The 22760-nt window shown below is 36.1% G+C and overlaps 1 protein-coding gene across 5 annotated transcripts in view; it reads right to left on the reverse strand.

The window, feature by feature from the left end:
• Positions 1 to 22760, reverse strand: part of LOC123519062 (dynein axonemal heavy chain 3-like) — a 386884-nt gene that overhangs the window by 21901 nt on the left and 342223 nt on the right. For all 5 annotated transcript variants that reach the window (XM_045280233.1, XM_045280235.1, XM_045280232.1 and 2 more), the window contains 13 exons: positions 21029 to 21194; positions 18513 to 18704; positions 12380 to 12573; positions 12024 to 12231; positions 11115 to 11260; positions 6909 to 7023; positions 6393 to 6594; positions 6000 to 6158; positions 5766 to 5914; positions 5184 to 5420; positions 3190 to 3381; positions 642 to 803; positions 85 to 224 (listed from right to left, as the gene is read on the reverse strand). In XM_045280233.1, the coding sequence (XP_045136168.1) occupies positions 85 to 224; positions 642 to 803; positions 3190 to 3381; positions 5184 to 5420; positions 5766 to 5914; positions 6000 to 6158; positions 6393 to 6594; positions 6909 to 7023; positions 11115 to 11260; positions 12024 to 12231; positions 12380 to 12573; positions 18513 to 18704; positions 21029 to 21194 (2262 nt within the window). The remainder of the gene's footprint in view (positions 1 to 84; positions 225 to 641; positions 804 to 3189; positions 3382 to 5183; positions 5421 to 5765; positions 5915 to 5999; positions 6159 to 6392; positions 6595 to 6908; positions 7024 to 11114; positions 11261 to 12023; positions 12232 to 12379; positions 12574 to 18512; positions 18705 to 21028; positions 21195 to 22760) is intronic.

Genomic DNA, 22760 nt, shown 5'->3' on the forward strand with positions numbered 1-22760 from the left:
CTCAAGAATTGTCATGTATGTGTAATCCTGACAGTCTCTTGCAAATTCCCTCATTTTCATGTTCTTATATACGTTCTTTCTAACCTGCTATAACTTCCAGCTTGCACTAAATGTCTCCATGCTTTATCAGTAAGCCATGGTGCGGGAGATGAACTGCTTTTATTATCCAGCAGTGCTGGAATTCCTGTCAGCAAGAATCTCCATACAGTGTCTTCCACACGTCCCTGAAAATTCAAGAAACATTGTTAACATCTTCCAAGAAGAGTGATCAGAGCCAACCATTACTTCTAAATCTTAACCATATCTTGAAAATACCAGGCCTTTGTTGTTTATTACAAATTATTGTGTGGATTTTCTCTACCTCCACTAAGTACTCTGCATTTGTTTATGTCTAAATATATGGTAACTAAATATATGGTAACTAAATATATCCTAATCTTGTTCAATCACATATTGGATTTACAAACATTTCACATGCAACTGGATAGCTTAAACATACTTGACATAACAATAAAGTTAGTGATGCAGATGATTCATCCTATATTTTCTTACACCATTAACTTCACCTAATACAGTTTCAGTGAAATCTGTAAATCATACTTAATTATATTGTTATTTGATCCACATAGAATATTGCATACCTTAGCTTGCTGGAGTCTAACATACAGCATGAAGGTAAAGAGAATCTTGTCTTTTTCAAAGAGTGAACGACAGACAGAGAGGAAGACTGCTCTGGTAAGATGGACATTCAACAAGTTGATCCTGGTATCTACATCCTGGCTGGGTGCAGTACTCTTTGTGGACTGAAAAACAAAACATTTACATTGATTTTTCTCACATCAAATGGTCTTCCTAATTACATGATGGAAATATGTAAATTAAAAAGATATGGCTACAAATATCTATTTGAAACTGGTGACTCGAGAGAGAGAGAGAGAGAGAGAGAGAGAGAGAGAGAGAGAGAGAGAGAGAGAGAGAGAGAGAGAGAGAGAGAGAGAGAGAGAGAGAGAGAGAGAGAGAGAGCACCTAGAGACCTGGTGGTATCATATGAACAAGAGTGTTACTCCATGTACCAGTTATGTAATTATTTGATATACCAGAACTTTAGTTTCAGATATCAATGTGTATTAAAAATACACCAAAGCAATCAGTATAAAAATGAAGCATAAGTTTATATCTATGAAATAATTTTTTGGCATTCTAGAAGAGTATGTATCTAGTCCAATTATGGAGATGAATAGCTCATAGAGCATGCAATCAGTTAGGGTTAACCTTGGGAGTCATAATAACAGGCAAAAAGTTTTCAAAAAGATGACACAAGTGAAAGGAAGCAAATGTAGCACAAACCAACAAAGTATAGAACCTGAAAATTTAAACAATGCTGTTTTCATCATAATATGCCACATGTGACATAATCACAAAATGTTCTAGATTGAGGTCATAAACTGGGGACTCCCTACACTAATTTTTTTCTTTCTTTCCTGTAATAGGTCCTCTAGGCAAAAGAAAAAAAAAAAAAAAAAAAAAAAAAAAAAAAGCCTTCTGAAGGTGCTGCTCACCAGACAGTAAAGCCTGAAGTATCATCTAAACCTAGTAGAGGAGTGATGAACTCTTGAAGCACATAATGCACTGAAACAAAAACAGGTATTTCTCGATTTATTTGTGTTTTGATCATGCGATTTTGAAATAACACAAGGCAAAAAGTTAAATAAATCTTTCAAATTACATGAACTACTTAGATTAACACAATGTTAACATGCTTTGCTGGAATGGTAAATCTCGAGTTACAAGATTGCGCGAAATGTTTGTTTGGGCCACCATATTGTCATCGTGGCTGATCGCAGCACAGAGGTGCTTCATCTTCAGGACAACTACACAGTGATGCACGATAAATGTTGTCAGGAAGATCAGCATATGCTGTCTTGCTGTCAGTTAGACATGGTTACTATAGCAATGAGGATCCTTTGTTTATTCTAGCTGCAAGGTGTACAAAAGCGTTTTAAACAAGATATGTGCTGCAGGGATTGCAGGCTGCATGATCAGTCTGTCTCTCACATGCAGTCCTTTCAAGAACAGATTTATCTATTTTACATTGATTCCTATGGGGAAAATGGTTTTGCTTCATATATATATATTTATATATATCAATGGAACCTCTAACAGTGCACAGTTTAGTTCAGTAATCATATTCACTTTATGCAGTCTTTATATTATGCGATCCCTTCAGGATTATATCCCTTACATAAACTGAGGAATCTCTGTAGTACTTGTCAGATTATGGTTCCTGGCAGAATTTGTTTATTTTCCCCTAAAGTTCCACAAAATGAAGTGCATTATTAATGTTGAGCAGGATGATGACCCAGATGTTAGGGATCTGTAGACCTCATGAGATCTGTGGACTGTAGGTTCTCTGCTCATGTTCTAAGTGAATTCTCAGAGACTTCTTTGGTCAAGGATTAGCACAACAATAGTCCAGCTCTCTCCACTTCAAGGCATGATATGTACCATGATAGGGCACTCTTAGTAGCTACACTATTCAGTATTCAAACCATTTCCTACATCTGACCTAATCATCTGACTGTAATGTACAGTAAATCCTGCTCAAATCGGACCTGAATAAACCAAATATTGGATAAAACAGACACTTTCAGGATTTTTTTAAAACATTCTATCCTTAGTACACCAGTAGGCATTTTTTGCCCTTTAACTGAGGAATTTTAAGCCACTCAGCTTATGTACTGGCTAAAATATCCCTGACAGCTCGTACATTGTCATAACAATTTGAGACGTGAAATGGGCGTATGTGCTGCAGCACTGGCGGCACCGAGATCAGTGTTTACACATGACTTAGCAAGTGCATGGCAGTGTTTACCTCAGCTTTTGCTCATGTTCTGTAGTTGTCATTGTTGCCTCTGTAAGTTTACCATGGGTTCTAACAGCAAGGTTGTCTCCTCAACATCAGTTATGAAGTGTAAAAGTTGTCTGTGTTGAGCAAAATGGCTCTTATACAGGACCATGTAAGATGTGTGTACACTGCATGTGGAGGTGTGTGTGTGAGCGCCATGTACGTAGTTATGCAATGTATTACACAGACCATTTCAAATGTTAGTGGTAACAGGCATGTAAAAAGTGAAAAAAAAAGAGAAAATAAAAGAGAGAAAAAAACCTTGGTAACAGATGAAAACATACCTGAAGGTAGAGTGTGATGAACCATGTGAGAGAAAACTGATACATTGTATCAATAGCAGCTAGATCAGACACACAGAAGAAAAGAACAGAGGCATGGATAGCAACTGGCTGATATGCTCCCCGAGCAGCATCAATCTCCAATTCTGTTTCTTCAACTATTCGCTCCTTTGCAGAAATCTCCTCTGATAAAACCTAGAATATGAGAAAACGTCAGAAAATTTACCTTAAAAAATCTTTTACAAAATTATCTTGGGGTTTGTGCTGAATTATCATACAAAAGGTAGTGCCATGTTGTATATGATTACAGACATTTATGTATTAAGCTAAATAGCTACTATCACAAGCCTGAGACTAATAAGGTATTTAGCTACATTCTTGAGTGAAATGTTCATATGGAGTAGTGGTATGCTGAATAAGGAGAGCCATGAACTGCTCTGTTAGGTGCCTGGGATGTGACTGTTTGAATGGAAGCAGGAGTGTAACTCAATCACTCCTCAAGTATTTACCTAGTTGTATTGTACAGGATTCGAGCAAGGCTCCATATCTCCATTTATCTAGTTTTTCTTTAAAGTTATGCACACTATGTGCTGTAACAATTCCATTATCTAATGCATTCCATTTTTCCACCATTCTGTGTGGAAAACTATATTTTCCAATATCCTTCACACACTGCCTTATCCTGATCTTCTTTTCATGTCCTCTTGTCCTTCCATCTTCTGCTGTCAACAGCACCAGGCCTTCTTTGTCTATTTTTTCAATATCATTTACTATCTTATACATTGTTATTAGGTCCCCCATTCTCTTCTATCTTGTAAGGTGGTGAGCATTGAAATCTCCAAGAATGGATATATATATATATATATATATATATATATATATATATATATATATATATATATATATATATACACTCGACCCTCGAAACAACGGACAAATGGGTGCACGACCCTGTCCGTAGATTGCAAAAGTCCGTTCTTTGCAAAAGTACGTAAAAAAACTATAAAATGTACGTAAAATACGTAAAATTTTCTAATTTTCGTATTAGTTCAAGCTTAGCAGCCACTGGAAGAGCCTTTCGATTATGCTTGACTGGTTTACTAGGTTTAGGAGGCATTTTGGATAGGTTAAGCACTCGTGGGAAGGGTACATAGTGCAAAAAAAGCTGTGGTAAGCACTGGACAATGTTCGCTGTTGGTTGAAAACGCACGGACTGAAGATTAAACATGGCGGCCAACAGCTGATGACGCGACTGACCCGCTACATACTGGACAATAATTTGCCGGGAACGGACAATTGCGCGCATTTTAATATTCGTCCGTAGATTAAACCGGACTCCAGAATTTGTCTGTAGTTTCCGAAATCCGTTGATGGGAGGTCCGTTGTTTCATGGGTCGAGTGTATATCTGAAGCTAATAAATACATAAAATATATGACTCCTACTTTTCCTAATGCAAAAAGAGCTTTCTAGACCTTGCTCTTGATGGCCATAATTATTTTTGTCTTTTTCATGAAATATGGTCACCTTTTATACTTCACATGACAAATTTGGTGACAAGTGCACCTTTGTGTCCTTGAGATACTGAGGCACTGTTGTCATCAGATCAAACTACTATTGAGGAGTTGCCACCACTCATTGTTTGGAGCTGGATGGGAGCATGTAGGTTTTACAGAGGATAGAATTGAAAGCTGTTTAATGGAGACATTGAAATGGTAGGTTGCAAACTCATGCACTGACATTGTACAGAGGAGTCTAGTGTATAAGCCATGTGACATGACAAAACAGTGTCTCACAACTTCTCAAAGAAATAATGGTAGGTATATCATACATTTAATGAATCATGACAGTTCAGAAAGCATTGGACACTGAAGTTACATTTGGTGATCTGTATTCTTGAAAATTTACCCCATATTACACAATTTGAACTATATTTTAATGCATAATTTAGATATATGTAACACAGTAAACCTATGCTTCAAAAGACATTCATACTTACCCTACTAGAACTCATTATATCAATAGCCTTTTCATCTTCCAACAAATTCTGGCCAGCAGTGGATAAAACCTCAAGGATCTTTTCTTGAGTTCTTTGAAGAGCACGGTGGTTGTGGGCAGACTCCACTAATAGACGGTTCTTTTTTTCTTCCAGTTGTGGCCGCTCATGTGCTACTACCAATCCTAACAACTGATTCTCCAGTCCCAATTGTGTTATGATGAAGTTGATTACCACCACCTAAAACAAATAGAAAACACATTCTATAATAAAATTACTAATCAATGATTGAAAATAGAGTAGATGCGAGAGCAAGAAAGAAAATACAGCAAGGAAATAAGTGGGAAGCAGCATGGACTGATATCAATAAATTACATTCCACAAAAAATATTGTCCTACATGCCTTTTAAAATATAGAGATGGGATGGGTCATCAGTATTTATGCAGGGTTTAGTATGATGTGTCTATTATCAAGCTTTGATGAGATACAAATAATTTCCTATAATTCTCATTGTTTGGCTTCTTATCTTCTTTTCCTGATTTCTAATCATTCATTATAGCTATGCAAAAAAATAGAGAAATTACCTTAATGGTAACTTGAGGCAGGTAATGTGGATTCCTGAGTCTCGTTGTGAGATATAATCGAAATTCAGGATGGTATTCAGTTATTAGCTCTCCAAGTTGCACATGCTCTACACCCTTTTGAGTGAAGGTCTGCTTCAGTAATACACCATCTGAAAAAAGTAAATTCTCATTATTTTCTTTCTGAATTAATGTAAAAAACTGTAAAAGTGAGACTAACAAGATAGTAGTACTTACCCAAAATTGGGTCAAGTTCTTCTCCAACACCTTCAATCAGAAGAGGCTGGCCCTTTTGCAATGATATTTCTAGAATTCTCAGAAAGGCAGGATCAGTTTGTTTTACTATTTGAAGTCCATTTTCCTTTTCCATATTCACAACCCATTTACGTGCCTGGCCTGTACATATTAGAAAAAGACAAAAATTAAAGAAATACAATAATGGGGATAAGTTATTTCTTCAAAGTTTAGGCTTGCCACTTTATTGCTTGAATTATCCGCCTCTTACTTAGATATTATAAAATCTAATTCATTATTGAGGAAAAAAAATTCTCAATGGTTAAAGTACAATATACTAATTGGAAGAAAAATAAGCACACTATAAAACTTGAACAATTATGAACAACTTCTCACCCTGAGGATCAATCATGAGTGGCCAGCGACGAGAATGAGATACCACTATGGCATTATCCACTGAGAAGGTATCAACAGGAAGCCCCGCCAGGTGCCAGGTGCGACACTGGACATTGTCACCCAGAGTATTATATAAAGAGAAGATGGCACTACAAGATATGCCCAAATTTCCACATTTACAGTGCCAATCCTTCATGCATTCCTAATTTTAGATGGAAATAAAGAAGAGATTAATACAGTTATCAATGGATAAAAATAATATTGAAAGTAGAAAACAGACAATGAAACTGGTAACCACTCACAAATTTTAAAACGTGTGTATATCTAAATATAATATATCTCCAATTCAGCGGAGGTCATAACCTATACTTTAGACAATATGGAACAAACATGTACAGTAACACTAGCAACAGTCATTGTATATATATATTGATAACAATATACCAAATTCATGATCACAGTTTGTTAGAAAAATATTAAAACACACAGTATATAAAAAAGAGAGGTTTAAGATACCTCACGGTACTCCACTGTGAAGGCTCCTAGGTATGCAATGACAGCAGCAGCAATGAGCACATCTCCAACAATATTTTCTAAACTCTCACTTAATGTTTGTGCTTCACTGCTCCATCTGTTAAAAGTATTAGAACCTCCATTCATTAATTCTTCCACATAAGTATATTCTGGCTATGAAAAGTACAGTATTGTATTTAGCAAAAGAAACATGAGTTACTTTAGAGCCTGCAATTTACACTCATCTTTATATATTTTGGTGATGTTTGTGGGTATAATATGGGTAAGAATATGCACTTAATGTCTGAAATTACTGCCCAGATTGTTGCCTTACATTTGGCAGGCCACCAAACTAAGGAGATAATGTATTTAACAGGTATGAGTTGCACATCAGTGAAAAAGTAGGTACAGGAATTCAAGGGCAAGGATAGCCATGACACCTCCACCTACAAACCACAGTCTGGATGCAAGAAAAAGATTAACAGGCAAACTGTTAACATTGTAAAATGAGAATTAGAAAAAAAATCCCGTCACCAAAGGGAGAAATATCATAAAAGATAACCAGAGTAGGAGTACAGCCACCCTTCACTTTCCCAGTGAAAAATACATGGCTCTGTGTTGGTAGCATGGCTACCATTGCCCTTGAATTCCTGTACTCACTTTTCACAGATGTGCAATTCCTTGGTTGGGTGGCCTGCCTGATGTTCTTACCTATGAGTGTATTGGGCCCACTAGTAATCTTCTCGCATTCCTTATGGAGTGTTGGTCATCCCCTTTTAGAGATTTTTGTGAACCCTTTGCTGTTTCTTTAAACATATCAAAGGCTTTTGATAGAGTCTGGTACAAAACTTTAATTTCCAAACTAATCTCCTACAGCTTCTATTTTTCTCTTTGCAACTTCATCTCATATAGACATATCAAAAGCTTTTGATAGTCTAGCACAAAACTTTAATTTCCAAACTAACCTCCTACAGCTTCTATCCTTCTCTTTGCAACTTCATCTCAAGTGAACTTTACAACCATTGTATTGCTGCTGTGGTAGACGATCACTGTTCTCCCCCTAAATCTATTATCAATGGTGTTCTTCAGGATTCTCTCCTGTCACATACTCTCTATTATTCATCAATGATCTTTTAAACCAAGCATTTTGTCCTATCTACTCCTATGCTGAAAATATCATTCTGCACTTTTCCACATCTTTTCATAAATGATAAACCCTTCAGGAAGTCAACAGATCACATAGGAAAGCCACAGAATGCTTGACTTCTGATATCTCTAAACTTTGTGATTGGGCAGAACAAATTTAGTATTGTTCAATGCCACAAACATTCAATTCTTCTATTTATTAACTTGACACAACCTTCCAGACAACTATTCCTTTTCCTTCAGACACTCAACTATTTCTCTCTTCTTTTATTCCATGCCTATTATCTAAATTGGAAACTTCACATATCATCTCTAGCTAAAACTGCATCTAGGAAGTTGGGTGTTCTGAGTAGTTGCTGCCAGTTTTTCTCATCCTCAAACTGTTAACTCTGTAATTACTATTTGGTTAATATTTTTTATCATAAATTTAACAATAAAGTTTAACCCTCATTTTTCTGGACTAAATGGTGCCAGAACTGGTCTAGACAATGAAAAAGTCCAGATAATATAAATGTATATATAATGTAAATAAAATTAAATCTGACTATTGTTAGGTATTGAATGCCAAAAGACACCTGTATCATCACCATTATACACTTGGGAGTAGCTTAAATGTTCATCTTGATTTAATTCATCCAGCTTAAACAGAAAAGGGATCAATGCTGCCTGAGTCCGCATTGCCAGCTTCAACCCACACAGTCTCATTAAAAAGTCTGTGTTGACTGCAGAATTGCCACAGCTACCTATCACTCCCCTGAAATTTTGTACTTCCATTTTTTGTGCCAGCTTCCAAGCTGCTACAAGGATTTCTATGCCATGGACATAGATCCTTCCTGATCACTGCTGCACATACCACTTCATAGCCACAGCATCTAATGCAGCATCTTATCCAGTCCTAACATTTTTTCTTGGTGCACCATTACCACTTTTGCTTGCTGATGCATCCACACAGTACTTGGCAGAATATTCAACCCACTTATCTTTCCACATTCTAATGTCTGACACAGTTTGCTTGGCCACGCCATACACCTCACAAACACTCGTAGCACTAACTTCTTTCTCTAATTTCCTTAGTAATTCCAGTTTTTGAGCCATACTTAGGGCCACTCACTTATGTAAGCATAAGCAAGTGGCCCTAACATGACTTGGGAGGCATAATTATGAGTTTGAAAAAATGCACAAAACTGTTAATTGATATTGGACAAAACACAGTGTTTACAAGTGTCAGCCAGACATGTTTACAATCACTTGATGCAACTTATCAGGCATTTCTGGCAGTAAGCCAGGCATGCATTGTTTGAATTCATTTGTCAGCCATCCAAACTTAAACTGTTATTCAGACACTGGATAAACCAAAACCCAGATTAATGAGGTCTGGATACACAAGGGTCAAGTGTATATATAAATAATGTTCTTTAAGGCAACAGAGTGTCATCATAAATTGTTGCTGAGAGCAGAATGATCAGTTTTTCCTAAACATAAACAAATCTTTGGCTTGTGCTGCCTGTGTCTGTTCCTCGAGTTCTGACTGATTCCTGGCTCAGCTGTAGAGGAGGCAATGTAGATGGAAAAACTGAATGGTGAAATTAAAAACAAAAACCTCTCAGCTGCAAGACATACTGAACTTATCATCATCCTTTTTTTACCTTTCCTTTCCATGTAATAGGGAACTATTTAAATGGCTCTCATAATACATTTTTACTAATAATGTAGATTGAATATTCTTTAGTAGATTACCGTTTATCATAATTTTTCTTACATTTATCATTATAATGCATTTAATGATAGAAAGACTTGTATTATCTAGCAAAACCTAAACATACAACCTTAGTCAGTTTTTGTTGAGAATAAGAGTCCTCAGTCCTATACTAAGACAATACTTTCCAAATAAACAACAGGACCAAAAATGTTAGGTTAAGAAATGTATCGGAGGATGTCAGAATGAAGACAGGATGGAAATGAATGGTCCTGCTGCTGGAACTTTGTGGCAAAACAAATAAAAAATCCTGTTTTATGGAAGAGGGAGAACTGCCAAGGGCAAACAAACAATAGAAAAAAGGCCCACTGGAATTGCAGTGTGCAGAAGTTTTCTTAAACCATATACCTAACATCACTGGCTTAGGAAACACTGATGAATTTGTTGGTATGTTAGCAGAGTTTAAAAAAAACAAATAAATGTACAGTGGAGACTCATTACTCGAATGCCTTAATAGTTAAACTTTTCAATACTCAAATGCAAAAGTTTGATTTAATACTAAAAAAATATTTGATATTCGAATGTCCACACACGTGGTTGTAAAATATAAAAAACAGGGTCCGTGGCTTCTCCCTCCCTCCCTCCCTCCACCACTTGTCATAATAACACTTGTGTGTTTTGTCTGTGGTTTTTCATTTATAAACTTACATTAACACAGAAGGCTTACTAGTGGTGAAAATATCTGGCAATTGAATGGCTGCACACATGGTTGTAAACAAAGTTCTGACATCTCCCTCCGCACCTCCACCATTGTCCATTCTGTTACCAGTATTATTGGTAATACCGAAGCAAAATACCAGTATTCTGGTATACCGGATACCGGTATGCATCCCTAATCCTGCCGGAGTCTTGAGAAAAACAACATTCTTTTGCATTCTGTTGGTAGTTTTTCATTTATAAACTTCTAATGGCATGAAGGAGACTTATTAGTGGTGAAAATAAGGAAATTAGTGTGAGTGCAAGTGTTAGTGAGCAATAACCCTCCACTAGGTTACAAAGATGCTTTCATGGATGGTGACTCATCCTCCAATGATCTCCCTCCTCTTTCCCACTCTTCTCCCCTTCTCTTCTACAATATCCATCACCAGCCTTCACCTATGGTATATAAAAATCAAAATCATATAAGAAAATTACATTGAAATTTTTATAAACTCGAGGTTTTGCTATGATTAGAACGAATAACCTGATTTACAAGTATCGATAGTCAAACTTTTTGATACTCGAAAACTTAACATTCAAAATAGACATTATCAACTTCTTTCTAACTACAGCACAGCTGCATAAAGCTTTTTTTTCAAGAATCTTACCTGTCTCGTTCACCACCAAGGCCTCCAATGAGCCTCTCTGATCGGTCCCTCTTTTGCTCACACCTCACAATTGAGTCCTCTAAGTCTTTCTTTTCCTTTTGTTTCTTGGTAAACTCATCATTCAAAGCTTGGAGTTTGTCTGTAACCTGTAAAAGGATTACAGTAATATTCCCTAATTTGTGAGAAGTCAAACTTTATATTTTCTAAAATCATAACATATAAATGTGTTGTCCTACACCTTTTAAGGAAGCTGCTCACAGTGCTCAGTAGGGTGTGGGAGGGTTGTGGTTGGATATGCCACTTCTGAGAAATATCTAAATCATAGCAATACCATCTTGCAGTAGTGTGATGAAATTTTATATCTATATAGATAATGATGGATGAGTTATGCCATGAAATATGACCTCTATTCTGTTACTTTTTTCTACTTCAAAGAGTAGTATTCACATACTAGTCTTTTATTCTGTTGCAGAAAGCTACGTGAATTTTGATACAATACTTCAAAATTGAACCATACTTGACAACTGTTTTTACTTTTTTCCTGAAATTGCAGCAAAATATACATTAACAGATAAATTCTCTATAAAAGAAACAATACAAGAGATAAAAATGCTCTGTTACATCAAAGATCAAAGGATGATCTTTCTTGCACATAATGCACATTTGTATGCAATAAAGATTGTAAGAGATAGATTCCAAAATTTTCATTGGTAAAAAGGTGGAAGAGTTGTGAAACAAAATTGTGGGGGATGGCATGATTATTGGACACCAGCATAAATAAAAGTTTTATTTGGAAGGGGAAAAAATCTATACTGATCATGACAAAGAAGAAGAAGAAGAAGATAAAAATCACTTGGAAATAAAAAAGCAATGTTTCAGTGAACAAAAATAAGTAAACTAATTCATTACCTCACGGAGTTCCTTCCTTTTCTCTTCTAATTTTTCATTTTGGAGAGCAAGCTCATGATTAGCAGCTTCTAGTGCTTGTTTTTTAGGAGCAACAATCTTGATGACTTGGTCGTACACCACCATTGCTCGCACCCAACGACACAGTCCTTCACACGCCATTGATACCATTCGAATCTTCTTGGGATCAAAGTCCGGGTGGAAATAAAACCTGCAGATCAAGATTAGCGCCAACTTGAAAAAGCATTTTAGGTGATACATCACAATGGCAGTTAATTTCTTTACATTAAGAAACATGAAAAATTATTAGAGCAAGTAGTACCCTTAACTTTTACAATGAATTTACGTAAGGCACTCACTTGTTGCGGACATGAGAAATAATCTTGATTGGTATGTTCTCTTTGTCATAGTGTAGAAGATTCTGCAGAAACTTCATATCACCCAGAAGCTTTTGTGATGGGGCCCAGAAATCTTCCATCATCTTACCAGAGCCACTAGAATCTGGTTTTCTTTCTGGCTTTATATCCAACATCACACACACTGCCTCCATTACCTGTCACAGGTTATAGAATGTGTCATAACATAACATAACATAACATAAATAATAGGATAACAAAGGGCCACCAGGGCCCATCTAGGTCATCCTGTATCAGTCGCACAGCGACCTCGTCATCAGTACTTAAAGATACACTTACAAGTACACAATACATTATATACTAATTCTAAATATTTGGCCCATTAACAGGGGTAAGTCCTGCAGTGAAATCCTCTACAATTTGTGGTCCCCATACATGGGGATCATGTCTTGTTTAACTATAGTAAATTTCTTATAAAAACTATCATGCAGCGCTATACATAATTATAAATCTAATAAATTTAAGTGTTTATCTAATCTGTTTTTAAACATTGTCAAACTAGTGCTATTTACAACCGTCTCTGGCAATGCATTCCAGAAGTCTACCACCCTATGACTAAAGAAATATTTTCTTATATCTAACCTGCAGCCTTGCTTTCTAATCTTCCTGCCATGATTTCTAGTCCTACTTCCCTCCTCTAAGGTAAAGAAAGATCTCACATCTATGTAGTTTGTATCTGAGAACATTTTAAACAACTCTATCATATCCCCTCTTATACATCTCCTCTCAAATAAAAACATGTTTAATTCCTTTAATCTATCTCTATACTCCAGGCGCTTCAAAGCTGGTATCATCCTAGTTGCTCTTCTCTGAACTGCTTCTAACATGTTGATATCCTGCCTATAGTGGGGTGACCAGGCCTGTATGCAATACTCTAAATGGGACCTAACATAGGAATTATATAAGCTACGCACTTCATGTTTGTTTTTATGGTGCACTGTCTATATCTAAACATGACATATGTACATTGGATGCATAAAGATAAGAATTCTGAGTTGGGGTCAGTATCTGCATGCCTTTCAACTATTTTGGTATGGCAAAGTGGAGCAAATCAAAACAGGTGGTGTCCTTGAATACACCTACACATTAACTGTTTTAGTAAAGACTTGACAGTTAAATGATTAGAAAATGTTTTCAGGCTTGTATTCCTGAGTTGAATTCCATAAGTTAATGTTATATATCTTTCCATATTAAATTCCAATATGTACTATAACATTTTATCTTGTGCTGAGGAACATTTAAGAAGCAAACAGTATTGGTGGAAGTGGATAAAAACTATGTACCTGTGGAAAGAGAGATTTAGAGATGGTGGCCAAAATGTCTATCTCAAAGCATAAAAGCAATGTCTAGAATAGGAAGTTAACAATATCACAAGAGAAACAATACAATCTTCACTTAACAGCAAAGGACCTGAGAGGAAAGAAAACCTATCTTTTGGTGGTGGTGGTTTTCTGAAATTTATTGACAACACAATCTTGATCACATTTCTGAACTTCTTCACACATCAGTACACACCCTCTTTACTTCTAGCAATACTAATGGTCTGTAAGTGTTTTATTTCTTAACCCCATAACAACTACAAACATTTTTTGTTATCATTAATAGATGATTTTAAAAATATCATAAAATGATATGGAAAGATATTCACCAGTAGCTTGTGTATTTATCTAGTTGTATTGTACAGGGTTCAAGCTGGGCTCAGTGTCCTGTCTCCATGTCTCCATTTATCCAATTCTTCCTTAAAGTTATGCACATATGTGCTGTAGCAACTTCATTATTCAATACTTTTCCACCATTCTGTGTGGAACACCGTATTTTCCAATATTTTTCACACACTGCCTCATCCTGATCATCTTTACATGACCTCTTGTCTTTCCATCCTCTTCTGTCAACAGCACTAGGTCTTCCTTGTCTATACTTTCAATGCCATTGACTATCTTGTACATTGTTATTAAATCTCCTCATTCTCTTCTACCTTGTAAGGTTGGTAGCCCCATTTCCTTTAGCTGCTCTTCATATGTTAGGTCCTTTAGTTCCAACACCATCTTTGTAGCAATCTTCTGTATCTATTCTAATCTTCTCATATCTTTTAAAGAGCTCGGAGATCACATTACAGCAGCATATTCCAGCTTTTGACGTATTATGCTTGTGATGATTTTTTTTCCTCATATCTTTGTCCATAAATTGAAATGCCACTCTTATATTAGAGAACATTTTGTATAATATACCAAATATCTTGCTTATATGTTTTCCAGTGTTCAGATTTTCCCGTATAAGCAATCCTGGATAATTTTCCTCTTTAGTCTTCATTATTTGTTCCTCTCCCATCAAATAGTCCCATACCAGTCTTCTTTTGCTCTTTCCTAGTTCCATTACATGACATTTCTTGGCATTGAACTCCAATTTCCACTTCTTACTGCACTCAGAGATCTTGATTATATCATCTTGTAAGAGCAAACAGTCCTCCTGGGTTTTCATAACTCTTAGTAGCTTTGCATCATTAGCAAATAGATTAATGTAACAGCTTATCCTATTGTGAATGTCATTTCCATAAATCTGAAACATAATGGGGGCTAACATTAACCCTTGTGGCACTCTGCTTGTTATTTTACCCCAAGATGAGTATGTATCTCTGATCACAGTTCTCATCTCCCTGTCCGTCAAATAATCCCTTTTCCACTCTAACAAAGTTCCTTGCAGTCCTCCTATGTTTTCTATTTTCAAAAGTAGTCTTCCATGAGGGACTTTATCAAAAGTCTTTTTTTTATGTCCAGGTATACTGTGTCTACCCATTCATCTCTGTCATCCAGTCCTTCTATTACCCTCGAGCAGAAGCTTAATAAATTCGATACACATGACCGCCCTGTCCTGAACCCAAATTGTCTGTTCGATATGACTTACTCCTCTTCTAGAAATTTAACCCATTTTTCTTTGATAATTATTTCACACAACTTCCCCAAGATGCTTGTAAGTGACACTGGTCTGTAGTTTAGTGGTTCAGTTGCCATTCCTCCTTCAAATATTGGTATTACGTTGGTTCTCTTCTATTCTAGAGGAACTTTCCCAAATTGGATCCAGTAGCTGCTCTTTACATTCTTTTAACACCCAGCCTGAAACACCATCCAGCCCCATTGTTTTTCTGACATCCAAATTATCCAATAATCTTCTAATATCCTCATTGTGCACTGTGATTTCCTGTAGTCCTTAGCAATGCAATGTTCTATTTGGTTCTGTAAAATCTTCTACAATGAACACCATTTTGAAGCTCTCATTCATTATTTCACACATTTCCTTTTCTGATGTGTATGCCTTCCCTCCTTTAATTATTTTTCCTATTGTTTCCTTGTTTTTCATTTTGCCATTTATGAATTTGTAGAAAAGCTTGGGTTTGTCTTTGCTTTTACTCACCACATCTTTCTCAGAGTTTCTTTCTTCCTCTCTCCTTACTCTAATATATTCATTTCTTGCATCCTTAAACTGTTGTCTGTTATTTTCATTTCTCTGATTTATGAGTTTCTTCCAAGCTTTATCCTTTGCCTTTTTCACATCTGTGCATGTAACATTGTACCAAGAGTGAATTTTTTCTTAACTCTTACACCTTCATTATATTTCTGTAAGAACATTTCATATTATCTTTGTATTGTCTTTTTGTACATAATGTTTCTTCATTCAATGTCAGCAAAAAAGTTCCTTAATTTTTCAAAATCTGCTCTTGCATAATTCAATCTCTTTTTTGTAGTTCTCTATGTAACTTATCCCATCCTCCTCCTGTATTTCTAGCTCTAATGTCACATGATCACTTCTTCTCATTGGACTGAGGTATTGTATGCTGGGAGGGCCTCTGGTTTCTTTGTGAATACTAGGTAAAGTAACACTAGTTCTTCTTCTCCCCTGTACCTTGTTGACTCCTCCACCCACTGGTCCATTGTATTTACCATAGTCAACTGTAATACTTCTTTGCTCCACTGTCCAGCATTATCCATTACTTCCATCTCTCTCCAGTTAATTTTTTTTTTTATTTAAAGTCTCCAACTAAAAGTATTCTTCCATTTCTTCTCAACATATTATTTAAGCACTTAATCATCTCTCTTTGCATATCTTTATGTTCCTCAGTTGCCCATGTACTTGTCTTAGGTGGCACATATGTGACTATGGTTTTCCTTATTCCTAATTCCTTTGTTTTGATTGTTACTCATATTACCTACACCTTTCCCTCACCATATTGCACATCCTCCACACATATATTATCACAAACCATTATTAGCACTCCTCCTCCCCCTTTACCCTTCCTGTCTCTTCTCCAGCTATTATATCCTTCTTCCTTAAAATTAACATGGATCTCTGCTGTTAGTTTTGTTTCAACAATGAACATAACATCTGGGTTTTTCTTTCAAAAAATTCTTAACATCCAACATGATGGATAATAACCCATCTATATTAGTATAAGTCACTCTTAATTTCTTGCCTCCTCCATGACCTATTCCTTTTTCTGTAGATACCACTTCTTTAGTCTCATATCCAGAACCCTCCAGTAAAAATTCTTTTTTCTCGATCTCTGTCCTTTTCTCTCTTTTTTCTTAGCTTCAATTTCTTAGCACTTTCTCCTTTTCCCTCTCCTCTAGGTTCATATCTCTTTTTGTCCATATATCCTTGTGTTCAGTATCATCGGCCAACTTCCCTTTCCTAGACATAATTTCCTCTACCGCCACTTGGGATCTCATTCTCACTTTCACTGGTCTCCTACTCCCCTTCACTGTATCTTCCTAACCAGATCACTTCCTCCACCTCTTGATCTAGCTCCTGTGTGCTGTGCTGGACCTTTGTGATAATATTTTTAGCCAATTCTTTCTCTTCACGTTCTTTCATGAACTTGTTTGGATTTTTTTTTCCTTCTTCCCAAAAATCATGAAGCATTTCCTCTTATCCACTGTATCACACACTAGATCTTCTTTCTCCTTAATTACTTTTATTACAGTGTCTTGTCTTTTTCTGAATTTGTCTCTTTACTACCTCTGAAAATTTAACTTTACTTGTTCTTGTTTCCATACATTTCGTGATTTCTTCAGCTTGTTTTCACTCAATCCACCTTCCACCCTGTCCTCAATCCCATCCTGTACTTTTTCCTGTAAGCTCCTTAAGGAGTTTTTGTAGTCTTGACATGTAACTTTTAGTATATCATTTTGTTTCCTTATTGCCTGTATCTCCTCCTTCAACCCTTGATTGATTACATTGACCTTCTCACATTCGTCTAATCTCAATATAAGCTCTGTGTTTTCCATTGTCAGTCTGTCCTGCTTGTCCATTAAACTCGACATCACTTCCTTCAAGTACCATAACTCTCTTTCTACACTGATCAACCTCCTCATGTTTCCTCTTTCGTCTCTAAATCCAAAAAAATTCTTTATCCATATTGTCCTCGGTTAATCTCCTGAGTCCTACAGGCAGTTCAATAAATAGCTGATTTTCATTCGATGGCATTTGTTTTCATTGCATCATACACCTGGCTGCACCACTCAGTTCCGTTCCTCTACCCATTTTATTTCCATTTGTACGACCCAAAAACTTATTTATTATGGAGATAGGAGAATTCTATAGCCCCCTATCTCCCTGTACATATGTCTAGGTCAGGCTTCAATGCCTGTTGTAGCATGTTCCCTAGGAGCCATTCATGACGTCCTCTATGCGCAGTGTCGGAAGTGGGTGTGTGTCAATTTACGAATGCATGCAAGATAAAATCTTATCACTCAACTTTCAAATTTATACTAAAACTGTTAATGTGTGTGAACAAATACACTGCTTGTTCTGAATTGTCAGGTGAAACATTATCAGTACTCTGCTCTCCCATGCAGCCTGATGAAAATAGTTGAATTGCATGCAGATGATGAAATACATTACTTGAAATAATCTTAGTCCCTGGTAAGAATCAGTGAGCAAAATAACATGAATGATATAAAAGCTAATAAGAATTGAAAGATAACAGGTTTAAGTACTAATACATTTGTGAAATGATGAGAAAATAAGTGGGCTGATTATTAAAAAATTAAGTGCACAGACAGGCTGGTGGCCATACTCTTACCAACTTGACACCTGAGGGAGGATTCTTCATGGCCTTGACTACTCTAATATCATCCTGTTTGAGTGTATTGAGAGCATCTGTGGCAGCATTAAGAGCTGGAACTGCTTTAGCCAATTCCTTCTCACAGTCATCCTTAATAGCTTGGGCATCTGCAAATTTCTTATTAGCAACAGCTTCATCTGCTGCCACCAACTGCCAAACAAAAAAAAGAAATTACCTGTTAGATTAAACATTTTTCTAAGAAAAAAATGAAAGGTTCACATTCATGGACAAATTAAGCAAGAGTATAATAAAGTCATATAATATCATAACCATAAAATTGTCTACGAAATGGAAAAAAAAAATAAATAGCACACACACACACACACACACACACACACACACACACACACACACACACACACATACACTTGGAACTATGAACAGTATCAAATGGTGATGAGAAATACTCTAGACAGAATGAAGCAGGAACTCATCAGAAAGGATAGAGTGATGATAGTCGGGGACTTTAATTGTAAGGAAATAGTGTGGGAAGACTACGAAGTGGTGAATGGTGGTGAGTGGGCAGAGGAATTGTTAAACGTAGTAACAAATAACTTGATGACACAGTGGGTGAGATCACCAACAAGGTGCAGGGGACAAGATGTTGCAGCAAGGTTGGATTTGGTATTTACCAGGGGCATCTCCCTAAAAGAGGAAATTGAACATGAATGTCCCTTGGGGAAAAGTGACCATGATGTCCTAAGTTTTGAGCTGGATACGGAATTAAGCACGGAAAAGAGTGTGGAGCACAGGGAGGAAAAATTAAATTATGTTAGGGCAAATTATAACCATATAAGAGAGTTCTTTAATGAAATTGACTGGTCTGTGATATACCAGGAAGAGGATATGCAACTGAAATACGATTAATTTATAGATTTATATAACTCTGCTGTGAAGAAGTTTGTGCCATATAACAGAAAGAGGAATTTAAATAATAAACAGTGGTTTAATAGAAATTGTGAAGAAGCAAAAAAGAACAAAGAAAAGGCATGGAAGAAACTTAAGAAAACAGTGAAGTATTATAAAGAGAGGTCTACAAAACAGCAAGGAATAGATATGTTGAAGTAAGGAGAACAGCACAAAAGGAATATGAACAGAGAGTGGTGGAAAACTGTAATAGTCACCCTAAAATGTTTTACAAATTCATAAATGGAAAACTAAATAAAAGGGAGGCAATAGAAAAGTAAAAATGGGAAGAAGTATATGAGGATGCTAGAGATATAGCTGAAATATTGAACGACAACTTTTGCAGTGTTTATAAAGGAGGAGCATTTTACAGGAGGAAGGCCTATGGACATAAAGCAAATGCAGTACATCATGGTTACTAAAGAAATATAAGGAAAATTATAAGTAACTTGGATATTAATAAATCAATGGGGCCTGATGGCATACCTAGGAGGTTGGTGAAAGAATGTAAGGATCAATTGTTGAACCCCATATTTGATATTGTGGAAACCTCCATACGAAGAAGAATAGTCCCGAAAGAGTGGAAAAGAGCTGACATTGTGCCTATGTATAAGAATGGAAGTAAAATGGAACCGTTAAATTACAGACCAGTATCGTTGACTAGTATATTGTGCAAGGTATGTGAAGAAGTAATTAAAGCACAGTGGAATGAGTATCTAGAAAGTGAAAACATTCTGAGTGAAAGGCAGTTTGGTTTCAGAAAAGGAAGATCATGCATATCCAATTTATTATGTTTTTATTCAAGAGTGACTGACATACTACAACACAGAGAGGGATGGGTGGATGCTATTTACCTGGACTTGAGAAAGGCCTTTGATAAAGTGCCACACAATAGACTGATGTGGAAACTAAGGAAGATTAGAGGAGTAAGTGATAAACTAGGAAAATGGATGGAAAATTACTTAGTGGGAAGAGAAATGCGAACAGTGGTGAAAGGAAAGAAGTCCGAGTGGAAAAAGATAACCAGTGGAGTTCCACAAGGGTCAGTGCTTGATCCCATCATGTTTTTGATTTATGTTAATGATATGCCAGTAGGAATTGACAGTTACATGAATATGTTTTGGACGATACTAAAATTATGAGGAGAGTAAAGAATGTGGAAGATTGTAACAAGTTACAGGAAGATCTTGATAAAATATATGAGTGGAGTAAAGAGTGGCAGATGGAATTTAATATAAACAAGAGCCATGTTATGAAAATGGGAAGAAGTAGATACAGACTAAACAGGGATTACAGGCTGGGTGATGAGAAAATTTAAGAGACCAATGAGGAGAAAGACCTAGGAGTAACCGTGCAAAACACTTTGTCACCGGAGAAACACATTAACAAGATATTTTTGAAAACATATAACATGCTTCAAAATATTGGTCTTGCATTCCACTACCTAGATGATGTTAGGGGAACGTTTGAATGAGTGATATCAGAACAGGAGAGAGAGAGAGAGAGAGAGAGAGAGAGAGAGAGAGAGAGAGAGAGAGAGAGAGAGAGAGAGAGAGAGAGATTCTTACCTCTTTCTTGCGCTCAACTTGTATAGTGTCTTGTTCAATTTTTATCATGAGAGCTTCTGTATTGGCTGAAGTCTCCACCAGACGTGGTTGCAATAGCTTTAACTCTTCCTGTAGCTCTGTGATCAACAGCTTTGCTTCTTTCAGTTTTTCTAGGCCAGTTACATATCTATTCCAAGAAATAAAGACATCACACATCATATAAAAATATGAAAATATGTACGATAATTTTTTTCTATTCTATAACATTAATGAAGTAATTAACTAATATCTTCACATTTTCATCTTTGATTGCTAAACAAATTCTGACTAGTAGACATTCCAAGTAGAACACATCTTGACTGATTTCAATGTTCACCATCAGCTTTGACTTTCCTCTCCCTTCACTGATCAAACAAGTGAGCCAGTCTTCAATTTTGCTATCACAGAATTTGAACAATTTACGCTGCACCAAGCTCAAATTTGCTTACACCCCATGCTCAGTCACCCATCTTACCCATTCCTTCTTTGGCCTCCAACTTATTCAGTGCCACTCTCTGAAAACAGATCACTCTCTCTGTTTTGACAAACAAATCTCTTGCTGACAATGACATCCATCTTCAGTGGATCCTCTCCCACATTAGCATTGTGGGAAAGAACATGATCAACAGGGCAACAAACAATTGTCAATCCCACTCAACTAACATCAACTTTAAAAAGAAAAAGAAAATACATAGGTAGAAAACTATAAAAGGAAGAAAAACAAGGTGGAAGAGAGAAGATACTTGTGAAAAGAGACCCAGTTACAGATGTGATGACATTTGAAAGATGAAAAGTGATAGAAGTGAAGATGGAGCAAAAAGAAGGATACTATGGATTTTGGTCTGATATATGTTCAATCAAAAACAAATTCTTGAAGAACATAAGAATATAATGAAAAGACTAAGAACACAAGGAAAATGATGTGGATATTTTCATAAATACTAGTGAAATTATTATGGGTGACTTTGTCTATAAGAATGTAAAATGAGAAGATTGGTTGGTGGAAGTATGTGAACAGTTGTGAGGAGAACGTGTTTGTGGTACACATGGGGAACACCATGTATTATCATAAATAACTGCTGGAAGCAGTACAATCAGTTTTTCCCAACCATAACCAATCATTCCTTTGTACAATTTGCATGTGTTGGGCTGTCTTATATATATATATATATATATATATATATATATATATATATATATATATATATATATATATATATATATATATATATATATATATATATATATATATATATATATAATCATGTTTCTTTTGTTTGGGTACACTATCCCAAAAGTAGTCTTGTTCTTTATATTCATGCATACAGTATTTACTATCAACATTTAAGAATGTATAAGACTGAGAAAGGGTTGCAAATTCCATGCTCATAGATTTACAATGCTCTGGGTGTCTCCATTCCGTGATATCTTTAACAAGCATCAAGGGTTTACTGCAATACTAAATTTTAAGACAGGACAAAATGAGTGCATATTACTCCTCCTAAAAACCAATTATTTAAATAGAGACCAACATTAGTAGGCCTCCAGTGTGGTTACAAAATCCCAGCTAGGCCTTCAAGACACTCAAGCATTCCATGGTCAACCTTCAGATGACACAACTCACCAGATTCAAAGAAAATCCAACTTTTGGCTACTAAAGGCTGTGCCATACAAATTTTGTGAAACATCACTTCATTACTCTCTCTTACTATTT

This window comes from Portunus trituberculatus, chromosome 44, assembly GCF_017591435.1.
Source record: "Portunus trituberculatus isolate SZX2019 chromosome 44, ASM1759143v1, whole genome shotgun sequence".
NCBI classification, from domain to species: Eukaryota; Metazoa; Arthropoda; class Malacostraca; order Decapoda; family Portunidae; genus Portunus; species Portunus trituberculatus.